Source organism: Trachurus trachurus (genome assembly GCF_905171665.1).
Source record: "Trachurus trachurus genome assembly, chromosome: 13".
Lineage (NCBI taxonomy): Eukaryota > Metazoa > Chordata > Actinopteri > Carangiformes > Carangidae > Trachurus > Trachurus trachurus.
Window position 1 is genome coordinate 30,385,376 of NC_139892.1, and position 21,265 is coordinate 30,406,640.

General features: G+C 40.8%; 3 protein-coding genes across 3 annotated transcripts; 1 reads left to right on the top strand and 2 right to left on the bottom strand.

Annotated features, from left to right (window-relative positions):
* Window positions 1–917: 917 nt before the first annotated feature.
* Window positions 918–10,674, top strand: dixdc1a (DIX domain containing 1a; the record flags this gene model as incomplete). Its single annotated transcript, XM_083984723.1, has 15 exons — window positions 918–940; window positions 4,574–4,731; window positions 4,855–5,000; window positions 6,327–6,416; window positions 6,672–6,725; window positions 6,825–6,875; window positions 7,150–7,254; window positions 7,376–7,429; window positions 7,529–7,621; window positions 8,265–8,342; window positions 8,911–9,072; window positions 9,230–9,296; window positions 9,481–9,589; window positions 9,822–9,930; window positions 10,197–10,674. The coding sequence occupies 15 exons, from the start codon at window positions 918–920 to the stop codon at window positions 10,278–10,280; spliced, it is 1,383 nt and encodes a 460-aa protein (XP_083840849.1). The 3' UTR covers window positions 10,281–10,674.
* A 417-nt stretch (window positions 10,675–11,091) lies between these two features.
* Window positions 11,092–13,630, bottom strand: pih1d2 (PIH1 domain containing 2; the record flags this gene model as incomplete). The annotated part of the gene is made up of 5 exons (XM_083985707.1): window positions 11,092–11,226; window positions 11,378–11,649; window positions 11,785–12,012; window positions 12,186–12,312; window positions 13,448–13,630. The coding sequence occupies 5 exons, from the start codon at window positions 13,628–13,630 to the stop codon at window positions 11,092–11,094; spliced, it is 945 nt and encodes a 314-aa protein (XP_083841833.1).
* Window positions 13,631–14,075: 445 nt separating this feature from the next.
* On the bottom strand, window positions 14,076–20,151 carry tmprss5 (transmembrane serine protease 5; the record flags this gene model as incomplete). Its single annotated transcript, XM_083985708.1, has 13 exons — window positions 14,076–14,084; window positions 14,881–15,033; window positions 15,176–15,318; window positions 15,414–15,512; window positions 16,408–16,592; window positions 16,716–16,878; window positions 17,057–17,100; window positions 17,208–17,321; window positions 17,549–17,690; window positions 18,059–18,172; window positions 19,267–19,347; window positions 19,731–19,869; window positions 20,068–20,151. The coding sequence occupies 13 exons, from the start codon at window positions 20,149–20,151 to the stop codon at window positions 14,076–14,078; spliced, it is 1,470 nt and encodes a 489-aa protein (XP_083841834.1).
* Window positions 20,152–21,265: the final 1,114 nt, after the last annotated feature.

The following is a 21,265-nucleotide window of genomic DNA, read 5'->3' on the forward strand; positions in this document are numbered from 1 at the left end:
ATATATCATTAACCTCTCGTTTCAGCTTGTGTGATTATCGTTATGCAAGCTAGTGATTTTTTCCCCCAGCAAACAAAGGACATCATCACATAGATTTCCATGGCTCTCTTTTCCCTCCATCTGCTGTTTCTCATTTTAGCTGCAGTGACATACAGAACAGATAGAAGCAAAGGGAAAGGAAAGAGAAGGAGAAAACCTCCCTCCTCCTCCTTGTGAAAGGAGAGAGCAGTGAAGGAAGGGAGGGAGGGAGGAAGAATGAGGGAGAGGGGGGGAGGGTAAACACACCCAGACAGAGCCATGTCTGACATCCTCACTCACTGAAAGAAGGAAAGACTGATACAAAGCCAGTGCGACCGAGCAGAAGAGACGGAGGGAAGGAGGCAGGGAGGGAGGGCAGAGGCAATAAATGCAAAAAGATCGGCAGAGAAAAAAGGGTGGGAAAGATGCACAAGGGCTGCATCAGTTCTTGTCCGCAAGGAACAAAAAACATTGTGTTCGTGAATGGGAGCTGGTGAGCTCAAGCACAGGGCGAGTGCAATGAGAAACCAGGCAGACTTCAGCCGCTGGTGTTGCTGAGTCCCAATCCTCCCAATCTCCCTCTCTCTTTCTCTCTCTTTCTGCCTCTGCCAGCTATAGGACTGAGCCTTGGTATGATTTAGAGGAGGGGTTCAGGGCTTGTGTTTGGGATTTGGAGCTTTATGTTTTAGGAATATGCTGCTGGAGAGGATTTGAATGTGCTGTTATGTCTGATTGAACACAGTGTGCGACGTGGAGACTCCTCTGGTTGCTGCTTTCTGGGCTGCTCCCCTCCCTGCCGCCCCTGGCTGTGTTTAGGCTATGGTCCTAACTGAGAAGCAGGGCATCACCCAGATGCGGCGCTCCGACTGTCTGGGAGGATAAAGCCTGTAAACACCAGCATGGGAGCCAAACAGATGAAATGGTAAGTGCTGTTTTGTTTTTTTAGATTATTATTACGACAACATGGAGCTGTTTGTGTCTACGGTAGCCTACATGTGCATCAGAGGAGGAAGATGTACAAAAGATGAGGCCTCAGATCATGAGACAACATCATTTTACTCCTCTCAATCAGTGCCTGTGTCTTAATGTCAGGAACATATTGCACCATAACAACTGACTGATGCCCAAACTGTGCAGGTTATTGTTCACTGTTTACAGTGCAGTAGGTGTGGGTGTGTCCCTGTATGTGGCTGTGTGAGCCGAGCTGCCATTGCCTAGCAACCACAGTCCAACTTCCATTACCGGCTCTTCCATTTCATGATTCGGAAATTTGGATAAAAAATAAAAGTTGTATTATTTTTTTTGTTAAATAAACCTGGCTTTTGAGTTGTCAACACATTTTAATAAACTACCATCTTTTCAAAGAGTTAGAATTTGCCATACTAGCCACTAACTTGACTAAATTAAAGTCATGCTGATCACCAGTGGTAAAGAAGAACATGCAATAGCCTAATGTAAAAATCCTATTTGAAAATCCCAATAAAAGAATTAGGAACAAACGTACTAAAGGTTTCAAAGGTCAAAGTTCTTACATTTCAGAAACCCCACTGACTGATTCATTTTTACTGATAACATTATTAAAACTGATGCAGTAACATTTAAATGTTTTATCCGGTTGAGGTGAAACTGAATTTGACAACATCATATCAACATTTTAGACCAATGCAACCCAAACTCCGGGTTGGGCTCAGAAAAGAGGAACATTCCAAGTTATGTTACACAAGTACAGTACTCTTTACGACAAAAAAATTGAATTGAATTGAATATGAGGGCATTTTATCTCTTTGGATGTCAAACACTTATGTAAATGAAACTGTCTGAGAGGTAAATAGGAGAACTTCATTAGGTAAAACTGTTGCTAACTAGACGTCTAAACTGCCCCAACTAGACAGAGGCCAAAAAAGGTTTATTAGCAATAAATTGTATTTTACGAGATTATAATATGTTTTTTCATATTAAATCTTAATGTGAAATTGAACCAGCAATTACAGTTGTCAGATACATGTAGGCTAAAGCAGCACATAATAGAAGCACCTCAAAGCTGCACTATAGAACTGTAGCCACTGCAGTGAATGTATGTTGTAACTTTCCACCACTGCTGATCAAACGATGTTAATCTGTCATGTTCAAGCTCATCTGTTGCAAATCCCAATGCTTAATCTTTGGTTTAGCCCATATGTTCCAAATCTGTCTGTCTGTATGTAGCCTATGTGTTGCTTTGGTGCAACAGATCAACAGCTAGCATCTCAAATGAATTTGTTAGAGGTTATTATTGAACTACTCCCCGAGACAATGATAGAGGGTATCTTGATAATGTCATCATCTGCAATGACAAGATTAGTAGGAGGCCGCCTCTTTGATCCCCTTGTGAGAAACACTTAGGGATAATCACAGCAGCATCTGATAAGATGCTCAGTTCTTCTTCTTTTCCTGATACCTGTTGCAATTTCTGAGGAGTTGATGACTTGACTCCCAGAGGTTGCTGCTCAGTGAGCAGATTGTAGCATGACACTTGTCACATGACTAAATTCTGCTGACTTACACGATCACACTGTAATGAATTGTTCATACTTTTTGGTAGCAGCAGGGAAACAATCTCTGCCTGTCACTTGGGTCCAGACTGAAATATCTCAACAACATTACCATGAAATCTTGAACACATGACACCCTGATGATCAATTCTAAAGACTTTTGCCTCCCCCTTAGCGCCACCATGAAGATGAAAATAGTGTTTTTTTGTGAATTGTATGAATCCATCCAATAATTGGATTCATTTAAACTTGAATTCCCCCCAGGGTTGTACTGTAACAACTTTGGTGATCCTCTGAATTTCCGGGTATATCATATAGTATATCGGGAATATCAGGTCAAGATTTCTTTATTTGTCCAGCGGTTTGGTTTATGATTAAATATCTGAAAAACATCCCATATAGTCTCAGTTATGTTTGAAATGCATCATTTCCTTTTGAAAGGGGTCCTTAGACACACAAAATAGATCTCCTACAGTCCCATCTGTTACAAAACGAACATAAAATAAAACAAGTTATCCTGCCATCAATGTCAGGAAAGGAAGTAATAGATTTGAATGAGTTCATCAAATTGTTCCAGTGTGATGGTGTTTTAAATTGAAAAGCACATCTTCCATTTTCTTTAGGAATGAATGGCACAATAAAAGCAGCAAGTTGACAATATCCAAATGGAGCTGAAAGCTGTTTTAAGTATAGTGGATAGTTAAAGTAAATGCATTTGTGGTGCAGCACCTCAAACACCTCAAGATACATCTACAAATGTTTTGGTATGTGATATGATCAATGATAAGAAATAAAAGCGATTTTCTAATGTGGACAGCAAACCAATGAATTCATCAATTTAGTATGTCTAAAATAATGAATACCGTTAAAACAAAAAGAACAATATATTAGAAATTATTTTCTGATTCAATGTACTGATAGCAAACATTTATTGTTTATTAGTGTACTTACCTGCTAATCTAAGATTACTTAATATTAGCATTAAGAATCTACATTAAAGTTGCAGTTTCTTAGATCTAAGACACAACGTAGATGCACATTGTAATAGATTACAGGAAGATGTGCACATTCCGTCCAGAGGCAATCTGAATTCACAAGTGACAGATAATACAAGACTAGTGTTACTATTTGCTGTCTGTTGAGATATTAGCTTGTGCTGAGTAATGCTATTAGATAAGCAGAAAATCTCATCGAATGCAGTCCAGACATTGCTGCATATGTATGAGGAAAACATGTTTGACCGTGCAAATGCAATCCTTCAGGACACTGACTGGTTTCTCAACACCGTGTTATCTTAGGGGTTAAGTCCACTGTTGTGTTTTTCTCCTTCTTGGTTTTTAGCCTCAGGAGCGGGGTGATGAATTGTGGTGTGTTTTTCTTTCTCTTTTCTACCACAGAGTTCGGATCAGTTTCCACAGAAGCAGGTTTGTTTCCCCTCACAGACACAGAGGGAAAAAGACGAAATCCTCTGTTCAAGGACCATGCATAATGCCATAGGTCACAGGTCACAGTAGCTGTGTCCAGTTAGTACAAACACAGCTTAGTGAAGATGACAGTCGGCCTGAACCTTAAGCTACCAGCGTTTCTCCCAGAAAACACAAAACATAAATTCATACAAGCTGCAAGAAACCCAGTCTTTCAGAAACCATACAAGCATTATGTTTTGAAATCATGGCCAAAGGGGGAGCAAACTATGCAAAGAATTTCCTGTGGGAAAAATGACAGAGTCGCACGCATTCCTGTTCTCCCTGTGTATTTTTCTGAACAGGTTTCAATCCTGTCCTGTCGTGTGTTTTTATTACTTGTTTAATAGGCTGTGATACACTGTATTCCAATGGGCATTGCATGTTTGAAATCAGTAATTTTTTTTTTTGCCCAGATGGGTTTAATTCACATTTTTGTGCTCCTTAGGGAGTTATTAAATTGTATATCTCCATTTTATGTAGCTATGTTTATTTATTGCCATTCATTTGGCAGGAGATGCAAACACGCTCACTCCTGCCTGTGCCCACCATCTGTTTCAGTCTCAGCTCAGCCAGCCCTGCTCACTCCCCCAAAGAGGAGTATGTTATCACCCAGTCCACTGACACCACTAAAGAGGAAACCGTCCATGATCAGTCTGAGGACCAGGGGGAACTTCGGGATGACAAATCTGAGCTGACAGAGAAAAAATCTGTCACAGGTTGGTTGGCTGCACATCAGCTCTTTTCTAGCAAAGTATGATGCCGTGAATCCAAACACACACACACAAAAAAAGCCTACCTGCTCCCCCCCTCACACACACTTGTTCATCTCTTCCTTTCAGAGGAGGTTTCTCTCTGTGGATTGTGTCCCTCCCTCGGGCATGATGGGCAGGAGGAGGAGAAGTCCTGGGAGGAGCAGCTGGACGCCCACCAGGAGCAGCTGGAGAAAGAGATGCAGGAGGCCAGGAGGATGGTGTTCCGCCTACAGGTAAGTTCCTGATGACAGCACACATGAAAAACAAACCTGCTATGAACACATTGACAGACGGCACTCAGACCACAGATGCATCAGAGAAAGGCAGAAGCTCAAATTCACCAAACTGTGAAATTTTAGACAGCTTCCAGATTCTTGATCCCCTGCTCACATTTGTGATGTTTTTTAATGGATTCAAACTTGGTAATTGTACAGTATGGGATGGGTTGTGGTAAATAGAATAACCCACCTCCAGTGTAAGACAGAGGACTGTTTCTGCATCAGCTCCCATTTACAGTACTGTATATGGATAGCATTGGTATCCCTCATTGCAATGTGTAGACAGGCTGTCAGCAGGTAATGTCAAGTCTCATATTTTAACCATCAGCTTGTCAAAACTGTTGTTACATTTCAAATAAAAGCAGCACAGAGTTTCCTCCACATAACCAAACACTTTCGGTGTCATAAACCCAATATATTGGTCTTACCTTTCAATAAGCCAAGGAGTTGTTACCCCCGCAACTCTTTTTTACCTGAAAAAACATATAGCATAAAATCAATCCATGGACCCAAACTCTGTTTTTTCTATATTCTTTCTCAATTCATTGATAGAAATGAATCAGGAGGATTTTTTTTATCATGTCTGTATAATAATCAAAGATACACTATTTTTAACAAGTCAACATACTGTAGTCAAGGCGGTGTGGAGTACTTAAAAATAGATGTGCGAGTGACTTTTACAGAAATAGACCTGCCACTGTCATGTTCAAACTGAGTGCAGTCACTTTGCTAAGCTGGACAGTCCTGTCTCTATTTTTATCTTCATTCATTGGATCCAGTGAAGTTAAAGACATTCATACTGTACATTGAGTTTGTATCCTGGTTCTAGACTCTGCAATCACCGGTCACGTTTCAGATTGAAACAAAAATAGCCTTAAGACATTTCAGACTTTTCTCTGTTCCACACTGACCCTCAAGGATTTCACTGGACTCATGGAGCTGCACATGAGAGAAAACTAAAGTGACATGAATTAAGTAGGAGTTTTGGAATCAAACTCTCTCTCTAAAACAAAGAAGACATTGCTATGCTAAGATGACAGCCGCAAAACTAACAGATAATACAAATGAGCAATTTATCCTCTCGTACATCATTAATAGTTACTTTTGAGTGTTCATTATTAATTTACCAGACTTGGAAAGATTGATGATCTCTTTTCTGATTTCTGACTGGCTTGATTAGCTGGAATGGAAAGCCCACTGAGCAGCCAAGTATGACAATTCAGAATTCCAATATCTACAAATACAAAATACAGAAATGCATCAGGCCTCTTTTGTCCACAGGCTTTGCTGCTTCATGGCTCCCTCCCTGAGGAGGACCAGGACGGATCTGTGAGCTTCGGAGACAACCGGGCCAACACTGAACAGCAGCTGGTACAGTGCCCTCTCTCTGCTAACTCAAGAAAACAACTCTTGCTCGCCTCTCTGTGTCAAGTGTCAGTGTCAGCCCTTCTGTTGTGATGAGGTTTGCAGCAGCCATCACTCCTCTCGAGTGTGGATACCATATAGAGCACAAATGAATCTCTCTAAACTGCTAGCCGGCTGTCATGCAGCCTCATTGCTTCCTCATACAATCTGACATTTCTCCATTCTCTAATTACCCTGCTCATGCCTCCTTTCCCTTTGAAGGTTCTAATCCGCAGTCGCCTGGACCAAAGCATGGAGGAAGCTCTTGATCTCAAGGTACAGAACGTAAATGTAATTAGGTTTGCTACAGAAGAGCTGCCTTACGAGCAAAGAGTGCCTTTCTCTAATGTCTCTGTTCACTTGTGTGGCTTTCAGAGGGAACTCCTGAGACACAAACAAGAGGCACGTCACATTCAGGCCATCAAGGTAAACCGCTTACTCTAATTTTGTCCTCTGTGTGTGAATTAAAATGGATTATAGGATATAATTCAATCTTTTCCACACTTGTACCCTCCCAAATTGATGTCTCTACAGTTTCTATCATACACAAACATATATTTTTATTGTATAATTTACATGTATTTGTTTCTTAAGGATAATAAAGCTTAGATGTGGGTGGATGCTCTCTTAGGTGGATGTACAGTATCTGTATTCAGGTCTTCTGCTCACGTTTCTTTGATCTCTCTCTCTTTCTCATTAGGATGCTCTGCAGCAGCGCTTGGCGGTGCAGGAGGATGCTGTGTTGCAGCTAAAGCAGGAACTACTGAGATGCAACATGACCAAAGATCAGCTGGAGGGAGAAAATGTGAGACAAGTGATGATTTCCGCTTGACACGATAAAATATTTGCCCTGCTTGACCTGTGGGGGCAGGTTTGTGTGAGGATGATACAGCCCTCATATATCACACTGATGTATCTGTTTGCAGGTGGAGCTCAAACAGAAGTTGAGTGAACGGAACAAATTACTTAGTGAATATGAGGTAACGTCTTTAATTATTTACATTTCAGAGGATCTCTGAGATACGGTACATACATGCATATTAAGTCTCGTGTTGTCCATCTTTTTTTTGTTAAAACAGCAGCAACTTGGGAGGAAAGACAGGATACTGCAGCAACAGCAACAAAAACTTGATGAAGTTCAGCATAAGGCACATGAAGCCAACCTTGCACGGGTATGGACAATGACATGCTTCAAGTATTCCTCACACAAGCAGCAAATCAGAATAAAACAAGTAAATCCAATTTCAGTATTCCCAAGTAATAAAGCGACAATTGCAGTAAATCTTTATAAAAGTTCGCTTTAAGGAGAGATTTTACCTTTTATGATGCACCACCAATAGGAGGCATCAGCCGTGGAAGCACTACTTTAATTTGTTTTGGTTTGCCCTGCACTCAATCTTGAGACCAATTTTTACAAATTAGACGTTTGAAAGCTCTCCTCATTCTATCCTTCCTATATATTTCAGGATTCACATCGTTGTGGCAGCCTTTATTTGCTCAAAAAGAATGCTTTTTATTTAAAAAAAAAAAAAAAAAAAGTTTAAAAAGAAAGAAAGAATAATCTAACACCGCTGGGGACTATCTTTATGAACACAGAAATGGTTTTATTGGGTTCTATTTTCTTGCAGCAGGATAGCCGTATATGAGATTGAGTGTACATAATCAACAGTGCCTATATTCATTTTATGCAGAGACATGTGACCCAATGCAACAGTGAGGCTTCAGGCTTTGGATACACAGGCCAAGTAATTACAGAGAATCACCAGTCATACTTTTGAAAAGTGAGTCTCACCAATTTTATCTGCTGTCTGACAGTCCTTCAGGAGTGAAAGCGGTGGTTACAGTAACTCAGTGGCTTCGACATCTCCTCCAGTCATCCAACACAGTACACCGGTATGTGTCTTTTTTTCCCCCTTCATCCATTTTGTAATCATACTGTAATTTGCAGTTTACTCTGTTCATCCCGATGTGTTATTTTATGGAAGCTGATTTGCACCAGAGACAGAAAAATAGCATGATATAATTGCATAATATAATGAAATAGAAGGAGAAACTATAAAAAACTATGAGTAAAAATGATTTGTCAAAATGTTATGTGATTATGAAATTATATATTACAATTATGAGGTACTGGGTCAAAATGATGAATAATAAATCATAATTATGAGGCCTAGAGTCATAAAAAAGAAGAGAGAGCCAGAATTATGAAATTGAAATTATGATACAGTAAGTGAGCAGATTAATGAGATACCGAGCCCAAACTGGCCTTAAAATGTCAAAATATGAAGGTGATATAGGGCGTAAATCAAATTTAGTATAAAAATTGTGAATTAGTGAGTCAAAAATCTGACTTACTGTAACATCTCATAATATTGACTTAACATGAGTTCTTTTCGATAAAATACGAGAAAATGAAAACTCTATTTGTAGAGACAGTATGACCATCAAGACTCTGTGACAGGGTGAAGAGCTGCAGCTGGTCAGGGAGGCGCTGCGCAGTTTGAGGGACAGTTTTTCTGGCCATGACCCCCAACATCACACCCTGGACACTCTGGAGCAGGGTGTGTCCAGTCTCATGGACCGATTACACTTAGCAGACATCCAGCGCAGACAGGACAGAGGGGTACGTGCACACACACACACACACACACACACACATACACATACACAACATTTCAAAGTACATCCAAGAAGTTGCAACACATTTGTCACCTGATGAGGGATGAGTCAACAACAAATGCAACTGACAGTTTACCATGAGTAATTGGTTCTTCCTCCAGGAGGAATTTAAATCACCAGGACGCAGAGCCAACTCAACAGACCGTGACTCCTGGCCGCCCAGCTCAAGTGAGACAAACAAAATCCTTGTTTTGTTTGGGATTTGTCATCCTCTGCAACATCTTAACTCCAGCCATAGCTGTTCAGTTACACTGCTATGTGCAGAGAGAGCATTGTTGGCTGTGATGCTGGAGCCATTTTTTAGCCTGTGGTTGTGAAGAACAATGTTTGCTGTTTTTGTAATTATTTCCAGAAATGGCACACTCGCACAGCAGCCCGGGATTGGACGCCACCGTCTCCACTAAAGTGCTCTACTTCACTGATCGTTCGCTTACTCCGTTTCTGATTAACATCCCAAAAAGGTGAAAATAAACACACTTTATGGTATCCTGGGATTATATTACTGTATTATTGTTTGTTCCCTCAATGGAGTGTGCATGAAATTGCTGTTTGGGTTAGAGCTGGGTTCTTGCATGACCAAATCTATATATAGACGCTTCAGTGGCTGTGGTAGTTAGATGTTTATACTAGGAAAACCTAATGCCTCTGGGGTGTATGAGTACATAGATCATAAGTGACAGTGTGTGCTTACAGGCTGGGTGAGGTGACACTACGCGACTTCAAGGCTGCTGTAGACAGACAAGGCAGTTTCAGATACCACTTCAAGGCCCTTGACCCGGAGTTTGGCACAGTGAAAGAGGAGGTAGGCGTGGGACTTAAATTACAGCTTCTACTCTTGCTCACATCATCTTCAGAAGGCACATGTAAAATGCTTGTTAAAGAGAAAAATGCTAATAACAGTCGTGCCTGTTCTATACTTCAAAACACTATGAGCTGACTGATTTCCATAGCAGAGAATTTGATAAAACTGACTGGATAGTGATTTTCAGTTCCTATGTGGATCTTTTGGCTGTACATTATAGATGTGAGTCAGTCTTCGATATGTAAATGTTGGTATTGGCTGTTCAGGTATTCCAGGATGGAGCGGTCGTGCCTGGCTGGGAGGGGAAGATTGTAGCGTGGGTGGAGGAGGACCACGGAGAGAGGAGGTAGAGCCCAAAAGACCAGAGATCACCACTACAAACCTCAGTTGTTCCCACTGGACCAGGATTTCACATGAAAATACTTGTGATGCCATAAAAACAAAGTCATAATACAATTAACTGGGACCAATGGATTTAACACTGTTTCAGTCTAAAACCATGTTTTAAAAAGGAATGTTTCATATGACAAATTTGACTTGAATTTGACATTTCGGTACCTTTTTTTTTCTGACGGAATGCATACTAGACATTGTTTGCAGCTGATAAATTAATATGTGGGGCTACAAATTAATGGTCAGTAATGTTACTTGAAAGTTAATGTAATTTATAATAAATGTGATAAGCTGAGCTCTAACAAGCTACACTCAGTGCTTAGTATGCAAACCTTTCAATAAAAGTGTTGACATTTTTCACAAGTTCCAGATTGCCAAATAGTGATGTTGTTCTGCATCAATACTGTTGTTTTAATAAACATGAATTATTGCATGGATCATTTTGTTGTCAATTATTCCCTCAGTGTCAGGTAATGACACCGCACACCAGCTCCTAGCCATTACACACCTCTACTCATGCGCCCACACGTTAATAAACAAAACCCACAGATTGTCATTAAAGTCAATAATGTTTTTTGGGTTGAGGATTAAATTTGCTGCTGCAGACCAACCCACACAGTGACATTATGTTTCAGAAAAACATTTTGGCTTTGTGAAGGGCAGTTCACAGCTGTTTATTGTTTGTTAGCTCAGGTTTTTCATAGTATAATGTGTTTGCAAGGGTTGCTGATCACCTCTTTTTGCTTTTTTCTCTATCAAAGCAAATAATCACAAAACATCTACTTTAAGCTCAAGCCTTCGTTTCTTCTTGTTAAAGATGGCATAGGCCGTGTCTTCATTTACAGGTTTTGGAAACTCCAGAAGCAAAGAGTAAACATCCTCCACTTCCAGCAAGACATCATCCTGCAGATGTGAATACATTCAGAACATTATAAGACTCATAGCAGCAGGAGCAGGTCAGTTATGTATTTTTAATGACATCCAACTATGCATCGACACATTGGATTCTAAAGTGGTTCATTAAAACTGTTCAAGGGAGTGTGTAGGAGCTAACCTTGGAGATTCTCAGCTGGCACTCTGACACGGAGCGGACCTTTGGCAGCTCCACCGTCAGCTCCACGCTGCGAGGAACTCCCGCTGTATCCATTTTCACCTGAAGCTGGTACTCTGGCTTCTGAGGCTGCAGGAAAGTGCTGGAGACGACCTGGATCAAATCCTTTTTGTGCTCCGTAGGTCTGGAGATAATTTGGGCTTCCAGCTCCACGTCTTGTTTCTCCGAACGTAGAGAGCAGATCTGCTGCAAGAGGGCAGCTGGGGTTTGACAGGCTGTGAAGGTGAAGTGCTATAGATGATTAGAAACTGAGTAAGGTGAAAGACAGTACACCTGCAGCTGCAAAGGAAAATAGCTCTTACATTAAGGGCTTGTAGCATCTTAACAGGATATGAAACTTCTTGCCCTACCTGTGTCAGGTTGTTTGGGGGTCTTGGACTGCTGAAACCCAAGGCGGCGGTGAAAGTCATCGACACTACCTCTTGGGCTACAGCTGATGGCGGTGTACTGCTGAGATAACCTCAACCCAAGGTGCTGCTGGGCAAAGCTCAGGGCCAGCATATAGACTTCTGATTTTTCTTTCCTACTTTCTTCTAGCACTGCAGGGTGTAAGGCTACATCCAACACAGAATATGAACCTGCAGAGGGAAAACATCCAATTTATTAGCTATTAGCTTGTTCTGAAACCACATAAAGCACCTTTAAATCAACCAGAAATTACTGTGTTGAAGTGTTAAGTGCTGTAAAATGAAACACTAATAACCACCACTCAGCGTGTAACATAAAGTCCAGAGCTGGCTTTGTCTTTTACCTTGACTTTCGTTTGTGACTGTTTCCATTTTTCCTGCACATATAGGTAATGGCTTGCTGGGATCCTGAGGTGCAGGCACACGTTTCCATCTGCATATGTTGATGTACAGCAACCCTTTGCTGGGCTCCTGTTGAGAGCACAGATGTACTGTCTGTAAAAACACTCTCTGCTTCTGACCGACTAATGGACGCAGGTATGACAGATTCATTGTGTGTAGTAAAAGTCAGGTGGTATTTTAATGAGTGGGCAGTAGAGCTGAAAGGTACAATTTAGTAAATGGGCTGGCAGAAAACTAAATGGGAATAACTTTAATAATAAATCAATGATTCAGGTAGTTTTAAGGGATATTTGCAGCTTTCAGCCTCTCAGAAGTGATTTCTGGTTTTCTTTGCCTCCTGATTGTGCGTGACTGTCTTGTCTGTGATTAGAGAAAACAAGACATCTGAACTGTGGGTTTTGAGAGCATGTGATGGTTTGATCAGCTAACTCTGGTAAAGATTTGTACCCCCATGTCATGATGTTCATAATCTGTCAAATATGTTTTGTGGATTAAATTGCTAAATGAAAATGACTACAATATCAACCGGATATTGAGAGGTGTTGTGCTTTACACAAAGACAATTTTGTTTCCCTTCCCTTAAACACAATTTGTGAGGTTTTCTTTTTCTTTTTTTTTGTTACAGCTGCTGTTCATACGCTGAGGGCCCTTGAGATGTTTAGGTTCCTATCCATTACACAAAACCACCAGGGAAGCGACTGACTCACTCTGCAGCATCCCCACAACAGCCAGAGTCATGAACTATCATTATGATGATCTCATCATCAGGAGGTAGCCTATGAGATTTGTGTAAATTAGTAGGATGCTTGGAATAACCCTCCTTCCATTAATAACATGCAAAGGTAGTCAGGACAACAGAGGCTGGTCATATTCTGAATATTGATTTGATTACCGTAAGTTCATTTGTGTTCACTTTATGTGACCTATATATTAATACAATGTATTTATTATTTTTGAAAGCATTCTCACTAGAATAATTTGCTGTAATGCACAAGAGGTGATGTGACAGTAAAACAAGGCAACATGAGCAAAATGTTGAAAACGCAGCTGAACTTCCAGTCTCTGACAGGTCACAGTGTGGTGCTACACCTGTGCACACCTGGTCCTGATTAATTGCACGTGCCTTCCCACTGACGCTCGGTGTTTGTCGCGATAACTAAATCCACAAGTTAACACGCCGCTGCTACGTAACACGACAACTTACCAGGATTTCAGTGCACAGGCATGAGTGGAGTTCAGGCGGTGCCATCAACTCGGCCCCTTCCTCCATCTGTTTCTGGATGAAGCTGCGGTAGGCTGCGGGGTCATGTTCGGACATGTCGTCCAGCAGGGACCAGAACTGGCTCACCTGCTGTAAGACACCGGCTGCACCGTCGCTCCGGGACATTTTAAGGTAAATGTCTTCTTACTTTGAAGTTAACCAGTGGCTAGCTAGCTTAGTTAGCTCTCTAAGTACCAGATACACTCTGAATATTAGTTTAAATTGCTAGTTTTAAAAAGAACACAACGAATAGTGCCACCACACAATTTTCACAAACCACTACTAGGTTACTGTTGTCAGTTGCTATGGAGACTTGACGAGCGGAAGTGATACACACGCCACCTGGCGGGAAAAGTGGAGCAGCTCAAGAAACACACGACACAGTTTTAAAAGAGTCATAATTTATATTCAGTACATGGAAAATATAACGTAAAAATGCATTTCGATGTCTCTAGTCTGTCTTTGTGTATACATCACGGACACTAAAAGTAGGCTATTAACTGTAATTTTCAAATGCGTCAAACAATAATATCAGTATGATCGTCTGCTTGATGTGCTGCTTCATGAGGTCTCAGTAACTCTGCAAAGAGAAAGGATCATTATTAGCAGTGGGTGTAAAAACTGTAATCATACACAGTGCAGTTTAAAATATTTGACCACATTTCTGATGAATTTAGGCCTCTCTGATAAGACCTATTCATGAAAGAGAGAATAAGAACAATTTTGCTTTATAAAGTAGCCTAATTTAAGCAGAAGACCAGAAGCATTAGGCTATCAGCAAAATTGAAAGTAGCCCAGTCAAGTAAATTAATAGTGTTATTGGATTTGTTTTAATATTGATGCATCATTTCTACTGTTGTTAGCAGCATTTTAATGTCGATCAATGTGATGCTAAATTTAACTACTTTACATTCTGCTGGGTAGCCTAGTCTAGAGCTGCATTAAATTAATCAATTGAAAGAAATTTAATCTTAAACAGTTTTGTAATCAGTTTATCATTTCCCTCTTTTTTTTTTCTTTTTTCTTTCTGGTTCCAGCTTCTTAAATGAAAATATTTCCTACTTCTTGTCTGATTGGGAATTATTATTTGCAGGAAATATGGTTAGCCTATTTAAAGAAGAAATATTGGTTAGTTGTGGGTCTAGTCTATTGTACAATGCATCATATTTGATAAAAAGATCATATGTTCATTAGCTTTTGACCTGAAGTGCAGTAAATATAGGCTACAATATTACTTTCCAGTGAAATGCTGTGTTGTAATTATTGAAAAAGATATGGAAATGTTTAAATATAGTCCAAGCACTGTACCTCTGCACTGCACAATATTTGGTTTATTTCTACCACACAATCTCTAAAAAAAAAAAAAGTCTGTAAACCTCCATCATGTCGTAGATCCAGCCCAAGAATTCAGCCACTTTGGTGTAAACGCCAGGATGATTGGGCTCAGCACATCCTGTTCCCCAGCTGACGACCCCTACCAGCCTCCACACGTTTTCATCCTGGCAAACAAGAGGGCCCCCGCTATCCCCCTAGAGAGGTAAACACAGATGCACTTCATTATAGAGTGACCCAGGTTTCAATGTGCCTGCAGTCCATCCCAAGCAAATCACAAAAAAGAGGATGAATCTATGAAACGCCTCTGCAACTTAGTCTTCAAAACATGCACCTGACCTGACATGCATCCACTTTTCCCTCTGTGTACCCGGCACAAAGCATCCGTGATGTGATCTCTCCGTTGTACATGCAGGAGCTGTTACACTTCTTTGTGCTTATTATGGGAACTAGTGCCTCTTTCAGGGTGTCAGGTGAGTGAACTGAGAGAGAAAAAATACATTTAAGGCTGCGCTGTCAGTACACTTGGTAACCTCAGATCTAAATTTGTTTTTCAAGCACTGCAGTAGCATCTTACCACCATCAGGCTGTGTGTATCCCCACCCAGAGATCCAGCACTGTGTACCTCCTGGAAGATCATAGTCATACTGAGGCAAACAGACAGGCCTTATTGTATCTGGTTAGAGGGAAAACATGCAATTGATTTAAATTAATTCCAGCAGGCAAGAACTAACAAGTAGACTGTTTGGAATAAACAATGAACATTTTTTTCTTATTAAGGCTTTTCCCAGTGCTTTATTTGAGAGACATGCTACACTTTTTCTCCTGTTGTGGTTTTTGCCTTGTAATTGGCTCCCTTAGGTTTATCTAGGTTTCTGGATATGGTCGGGTTCTTGTTAAGTAGGTCCCTAAATGTCTGCCTTCACTGAGAAATACATTTTGTTTAATACTACCTCGCCTGTATGTTCGAGCTTCTCTGTACACTCAGTGATGGAAGGTCTAACACTAGGAGGCTGTTTTAATGTCCATGTTACGGTTCATCTGCTGAAGGGGAAATGTGTCTTTGTGCTCACCTGAAATCTCAGTTTAAGAAGTTTGTTAATGACGATACGTTCATGAAATGGACGGTAATCGTGGTCCTGTACAGTATGTAACTTTCAGTGTAATGTAGAAATGAGAAACACTCAGTTTAATGTTTCCTTTTTTTAAGTAATGGGGCTTTTTTGAGATAAAACTATTTCAGACACAGACTGTGGAGGGTAAGGCTTAGATTTAAAATATGCCTGCAGGGTAATATGTCTTCAGGAAAGCACTCTTTTTAGGTTGAATGATACCTTAAAGAACTGGCTGTTGAGCTCATAGTTTATAATTGTTCAGTATAAAAAGTGTGGGATACCGCTCTATATAATTTCTTTATTTGCTAAAATGTTTAAGCACATGAAAGTAAAATAAACTAATTAAACTGACACCATAGCATTGGCATTGTTTGCATACTCATGGCCTTTTTGGAGGGCTGCTATGTCCACCCTTAAGTTTTCATGCAAACCACGCGAGCAGTCTCCCAGACTGACCTGAGAAATTCAGTGGAGTCCGTAGTTTCATCAGGGCGATATCACTGTCGTGGCTTCTGTGGTTGTAGTTCTTGTTGTAGATGATCTTCTCCACTGCATACCCTGTGTGCTGAGCCATTTTTGCCGAGCTTCGGGTGACAATGCCAGCATAGACCACCCAGCTGGAAACCTGAGGCAGTCTGTAGCTGGTGTTTGAAATGAGAAAACAAGAGACCTGTCATGCGTCCAGTGAAATGCAACTGATTATTCTCCTTCATCAAGGCTGTAACCTCTGACCTTTAAGGCTATAGTGAGGTAGGCGGTCTTACTTGTGCACACAATGGGCAGCTGTTACTACCCACTGACTGGTGATGATGGAGCCTCCACAGGTGTGACGGTTGCTGTAGTAGAGGCTGACCTGCCAGGGCCACCTGCCCAGTGTAGCTTCAACTCCCCCGATTATCCTGGGCAACTTCGCTCGTGTCCCACACTCTATACAGAGATCCATTCATCAAGAAGTGGAATTGGATTGTTCAGAAAGCGCTGCAGCAAGTGCCACCAATCACTCTCTCCGCTGCTGATATAAAGCCTTTTCTAAGAAACACGAAGGAACTACAGGGCTGTGTGTTGGGTGCAAAGTCAAACACAAAGTTAAGTTTAATTTGCTCACCAAAACATTGCAAAGCGATAACCTTCCCTGTGATACAGCTCCCCCTAAATGAAAATAAATTGGGTAACTAATGATGCATAATTAATTTGTTAGTAGCCACAATTTTCTCTGCTTCATTATGAGTATGATGTCCTCAGACAAATTGCCTTACCTGAATTGCCACATATTTTCCAGACTGCTCTTGTGTTCTGAGGTAATTTGTATAAAGCCATCTGTATGGTTTGGCCCGATATCAGTTAGATTCACTCCTTTATGCTTGGTCAGTCTGGTCAGGGAACACATGCAAAATGAGTGGGAGTGAGTATTAAGATAATTCAGACTCACAAGGTGTGAAGCAGGATTGCAAATGAGGTATTAACAGATCATAAATAAGCTGAGCCTTCAGCCTCAGCAAAGCAGGTCAAGATTAAACTATAAGTTAGTGAGTGGGAGCTCCAGTCTCAATCAATGTTAAAGGCTGAGGTGGTGTGGGATTCTGTCAGGAGTGCGAACCTCAGATAACCCAGCTGTCTGCAGACCAGCGTTCCCAGCGATGAGTTCCACCTCTCGTAGCACACCGGCAGCCAGGTGGGCAGCTTCCCCAGCTGGATCTCCAGGAGGGAGTTCTCTGGGCTGATTCTGTAAAACACTGAACCTGATTGATTGAAAATCCCTCCAGAGACAAGCTCTCAGTCAACAGTAATGAATGAGCCTCCTCTATGAGTGGGAAATGATTAGCAAAAACACAAGTATCTATGCTAATGTAGTCAATACAAACACATCATTATGTGCAAGGTTTTCATGTCAGTCAGTGGGCATCTCTCAGGAATGAACAAGAAGCAGCTATTGAATGATAATGCTACTGTTCAACTGATAATCACTACAGAGATGAACTATGACCTGGTATGATGAAACCCTTAGTAACAATAAACACAAAATCCTTCTCTGATTGTTAATTCAAAACACAGTGAAAAAAAAAATGCCTGTCTCCAACAAACACCACAGAGAGAAGGGAACACAGACCTTTCCTGGCATCAGAGATGGTAATGTCCTCTGTCACGTTGCAGAAAGATGTCTCTTTTGTGTCCCCAAGTCCCACTGGACTTTGGGAGGAAGAAGGCCTGAGCAGAAGTTTGACTGTAGTATAGACAAAGTTGTTCAGTTTTTTTAATGGCAGCAAAAACATGTTGTTTACAAAGGTAAACCCTGTCTTGTAGTGCAACAATAACGTATTACAATGCAGATGAGGAAGGTATTTTTGTAATGTTGCCAGAGATGCTGCTGGCCAGAGAGAAGCTCACTGAAAAAAGACTCAGCATTATTATGATTATTATGATTTTGCCGCAAAATTCTCCTCTAGGGAGAAATCAGTAAAAAAAAAAAAAAAACTGAAGCTGCACATAGCCTACTGACAAAAATACATATCGTGACTGAAGTCCTTAATGCTGGTCCTGCCCCATTTACTGTGTCTAGATTGATGTTAATATGTTAATATGTAGCTAGTAGAGTGCTCCATTTGATGAATCCAAGGACATGGCTCTTTAACAGTCTGATTAACAAATTTTGAGGCTCTTCATAAACTACCCATAAAACTGCAGCCTCATTTTTGGGTTTTGGATTTTTGGTGATATTATCTGAATTATGCTGCACCCTGTTTAAAATTTACCAGAGTTGAAGTGGGAATAATGAATGAAGGTTTAAACACTTAAGTCCTTAATGGTATTGCAAGACCAGCATAGCCATTTTTAGGCAAGAATGACAGGGAAAATATACCGTAAGTCAATATTGCCTTAATGACATTTGGGTTTCAACAAATGCAACAAAAAGTTGCACGGAAATGTTGGAAATACTTTTAAACTGCTGTTTCTTTTATATAGTTTGTCCACCAGAGAGCACTGACATGTTTAAATGCCCCACTCAGTTTATGTTTTAATGTTAAAAAAAATCGTTTGAACGACTTTTGGCATTTCCAGTGTTTTTATGATGTTTTGCAGATCGATCAGTCAAGGGAATAACTGCAGGATTAATAATGAAAAGTGTTAGCTGCAGCCTCATATCAAATATCTAAAACTTTTTAAACGCTGATATGGTATTAGCTTTAGTAGTCCAGGAGGAGTTGAGCTTTACTGGGTAGTAGCTGTAGCTGTAACTTGACATTTTGAACATTCATTTCCAGTTCCTGATTACTTTTAAGCTCATTTAGTGATTCTTTCTTAGACACAGTGACTCACCCAGAAACCAGACACCTACAGCTAAGCCTCCCAGGAGCCCAACAGCACACACTGCTGCCAGCAGCCTCACCAGCCTGTGAGCTAAAGCAACAGTTAGGACAGGAGTTAATGACTTCTGATACCAAAGTGAGTTTAGAAGAATGATTAAATATCTGTTTAATACACATATAGCACAGGGACACACATCATTCAGACAACATTGAATAAACTCTGTTCTGTGTACAACACTGGAGAGATCAAAAGAAAATCTACACAGAAAGAAAGTGCTGCTTTGCTGGACTTCTTATCGCCACACTGCAGATTCAGTTTGGTTTGATTCAGTATAAGTCTTAATTAGGCTTGTTCTTTACATGTAGAGCAGTGTGTGTTTAACAGCTCTATTGTTTTTTAGTACTAATGAAGCAAGATTGCAGTTGTAGCCTGAGGTTTGATGCCCATTAGGGTGGTGCAGTGCAGGAGCTTACCGTGAGTTGTAGAATGAATCCCTTTTAACCAGCCCTGCACCCTCTTGGCCTCCTCCTCTCCTGCCTTTTTCTCTGAGTGAAAAGGATGACTGACAGCCGTCGGGTTCTCAATCACTGATAATGTGTCTCCATCTAGACTCTATAAGAATTACAACAGGCAGGTCCTGAGCTGTACACGAGGCCCAGACCTCATGTACAGCTTCTCCCTGTGAGATAAAGTTCGAACACGCTTCTCGGTGACAAATGGTACCTGCGACTATCTGTTCCTCAACTACCTGTCAGGCTCTGTCAGGTTTAATTAGAAGCACTGTAATCCTGAATATTAGCTGCCACTGACCAGTCCAGATGTATGGAGCTGGCGGGGTGCACAGGTGTGCGAGTCATATGTGTCCTCACTCAGGAAAGTATGAAGCCCTGGCATGTCTATTTTATGTCTTAGACAACACATTGTAATCATTAAAACATTGCCTGTTCTCTTTTTCAATTTTAAGGGTGTCATCAAGCTCCAACATGTTTTTGTAAGCAACATGTTGAGTGTTATAACAGATGTAATTCAAATTATACAATTTAGCACATTTCATCAAATAATTACATCTGCTTGATATTGTTGTTTCATTTGAGTATAGTTAGAGATGCGTAAGCTTCACTGTACAGTAATTAGCATATGTTGAATATAGGTGCAGGAGCAAAAATTCCCCACAGCTGTACAGCATAGACCATAGACATGCACATGAATTATTAAAAAAACATAAGGCAATGTGACACAAACAAGTGTAATACAGGTTTTAAGTGCGTACTACATATGTAAACAGCATCTGTTTCTGTAAATTGTGAGGGTACAAGTGAAGGTGAACATATGAGAGGTGGTGTTGTCAGGATTGTATACATTAGCGAAGTGGAGAGTATATTTAGTCCCTTTTCCTACCATGTTTTCCTTGCGTACAGTCCTAAGGAAATGGCAGTGGTGTCCGTGCTCATCTGTAGGCCTGTGCTGGAGGTAGAGAGGTCTGTCCCGCGCGCAGTTGATGCACCATTTAACAGAATGCAACTCTGGATTTTCCCTTCACAAAGAGACAATGAGGTCAGCAGTGGAGCAGAGAATGAGGCTGTTGTTTGCCTGGGGGTCATGGGGCCTGTGGAAGCAAGCTGAACCAGGTCTTTGTAGGGGGGAGCATCTCCAGAGATACTGCCAAGCTGACTATTGATAGGACACCAGGCGGGTTGCTAGGTAACACTTTTTACCTGTGCCAAAAGATTGTCCATTTTCACCTGAGACACCTTATTACCTGACAGTTTGTAGGTTCTGAGAAAAGGTCATTATTGCAGATTGTTGAAAAGTCTCACATCATGTCAATCCCCATCATGTGGAATCCAAAGCTATCATCTCTCAACACTCAAGAACAAAATGAAGTCTGCTCTGTCTGCCCGCTGACAGATGACTTTCTCCTCTCTTCACTCTTTTAACGAATTCACACTCAGTTTTTTTTTGACAATATTGTTATTCTGTAGTTGAAATAAATTCTCTGTTTTCCAAG